The sequence below is a fragment of the Sinocyclocheilus anshuiensis genome, unplaced genomic scaffold (genome assembly GCF_001515605.1).
Source record: "Sinocyclocheilus anshuiensis isolate Anshui unplaced genomic scaffold, SAMN03320099.WGS_v1.1 scaffold108, whole genome shotgun sequence".
Taxonomy (NCBI): Eukaryota; Metazoa; Chordata; class Actinopteri; order Cypriniformes; family Cyprinidae; genus Sinocyclocheilus; species Sinocyclocheilus anshuiensis.
The window spans coordinates 686,400-688,305 of record NW_015554071.1 but is presented as its reverse complement, the minus strand read 5'-3'; the positions used below and the strand labels follow the sequence as shown (position 1 = coordinate 688,305).

Here is a 1,906-nt window from a genome sequence, read left to right as displayed (position 1 = left end):
CTGGTTTTCCTTTGCTAAAGTAAGGAAACTTTGCTTCCTTTGCTCCTGTTAACAAACGTTGTTTTTCATGAGACTCACCAGCGCATGCGCAACGCCGACATCTTACGTCATCCGCCCGGAGCTGCTTCCGTGTACAACTGTTGGGTCAAGCTACATTAAAGTGATTATTACATTTTGAATATGGATATTTTTCTTACAAAAACGCATCGATTCGCTACAGAAGGCCTTTGTTCACCCCCCCGGAGCCGTGTGAGACACTTGTTTTTTTTTATGGATGGGCGCTTTTTATTTAACTTCTTTTGGACTGATGCAATGCAACACCTGCTGAGTGCCATTAAACAGCTTGAAAGAGCAAAGACCATTTTTAATATAACTCCGACTGGATTCGTCTGAAAGAAGAAAGTCATATACACATAGGATGACTTGAGTGTGAGTAATTTATGGGCTAATTTTCATTTTTGGGTGAACTAACTCTTTAATAGCAGGTGTAAAGACGGCCTACATGCATGCCAGTGCTCTATCTGCACTTCTCTAAACGTCTTCATATTGTGAATTATTTGTGTTTGTGCATCGCAGATATCGCTGCTGTTTCCATCGAGCAGTGCCAGCAGCGCTATAATGACATGAGACGGAGGGGTCACCCAAACGACCGCACGTTCTCAGCCCAGTTCATCACTGCAGACTGCAGCAGGGTATGAGCACTGCACAAATCACACACTTCACCCGCTGTTTCATTTGTTAGAGGCACATGTTCTTTGTCAAAAGGAAGACAAAAGTCAGTGTGCAGTACAGGGTCACATTCTCTCTGTCTCTCTCTGTCTGTCTCAGGAGCTGCTGTCTGAGAAGCTGCGAGACCCTGAGCTGCGGTTTGACGTGTGCAGCTGTCAGTTTGTGTGTCATTATTCCTTTGAGAGCGAGCAGCAGGCTGACACCATGCTGAGAAACGCCTGTGAGAGACTGCGGCCCGGAGGATTCTTCATCGGAACCACTCCAGATGCATATGAGATGGTGTAAGGTCTCACACACTCACACACACTCTCTCACACACTCACACACACACTCTCTCACACACAATAATAAAAACAGTAATATTGTGAAATATTATTACAATTTAATATAACTGTTTTCTATGTAAAAATGTAATTTATTATGTATTATTATTTTCTATTTTAAAATGTAATTTATTCCTGTGATCAAATCTGAATTTTCAGCATCATTACTCCAGTCTTCAGTGACATATGATCCTTCAGAAAGCATTATAATGTGCTTATTTGCTGCTCAATAAATATTTCTTATAATAATTAAGTTAATTGAAATCATAATACATATTTTTCTGGATTATTTGATGAATATAATGTTCAAAAGAACAGCATTTATTTGAAATAAAAAATCTTTTGCAACATTATAAATGTCTTGCTGACTTTTTTGATCAGTTTAATTGTTCCTTGCCGAATAAAATAATTAATTTCTTAAAAAAACACTTTAGTTTAAAGAACATTATTCACTATTAATTAGTTGCTCATTAGCATGCATATTACTAGCATATTGGCTGTTTATTAGTACTTATAAAGCACATATGAATGTCTTATGGTCTGCATGACCATATTTTAGATCCCTTAACCCGACCCCACACCTAAACGTAAAAATGAAAAACCCTTAGTGAATATGTTCCCTAATCTAAAGTGTTACCAAAAAAGCATACTAACCTCAAACTTACCTCAAACAGTCCTGCATGTACTTGTACATTAGATATTGAAAATACTTATATTAAAGGGGTCATATGATGCTTTTTAAAAGATCATTATTTTGTGTATTTGGTGTAACAGAATATGTTGACATGCTTTAATGTTCAAAAAACACATTATTTTTCAAATACTGTACATTATTGTAGGTCCTCTATGCCCCG

The 1,906-nt window shown here is 37.4% G+C and overlaps 1 protein-coding gene across 1 annotated transcript in view; it reads left to right on the top strand.

Annotated features, from left to right (window-relative positions):
* Positions 1–1,906, top strand: part of rnmt (RNA (guanine-7-) methyltransferase) — a 15,368-nt gene that overhangs the window by 4,228 nt on the left and 9,234 nt on the right. The window contains exons 5-6 of the mRNA XM_016460691.1: positions 577–692; positions 829–1,010. Coding sequence (XP_016316177.1) covers positions 577–692; positions 829–1,010 — 298 coding nt within the window. The remainder of the gene's footprint in view (positions 1–576; positions 693–828; positions 1,011–1,906) is intronic.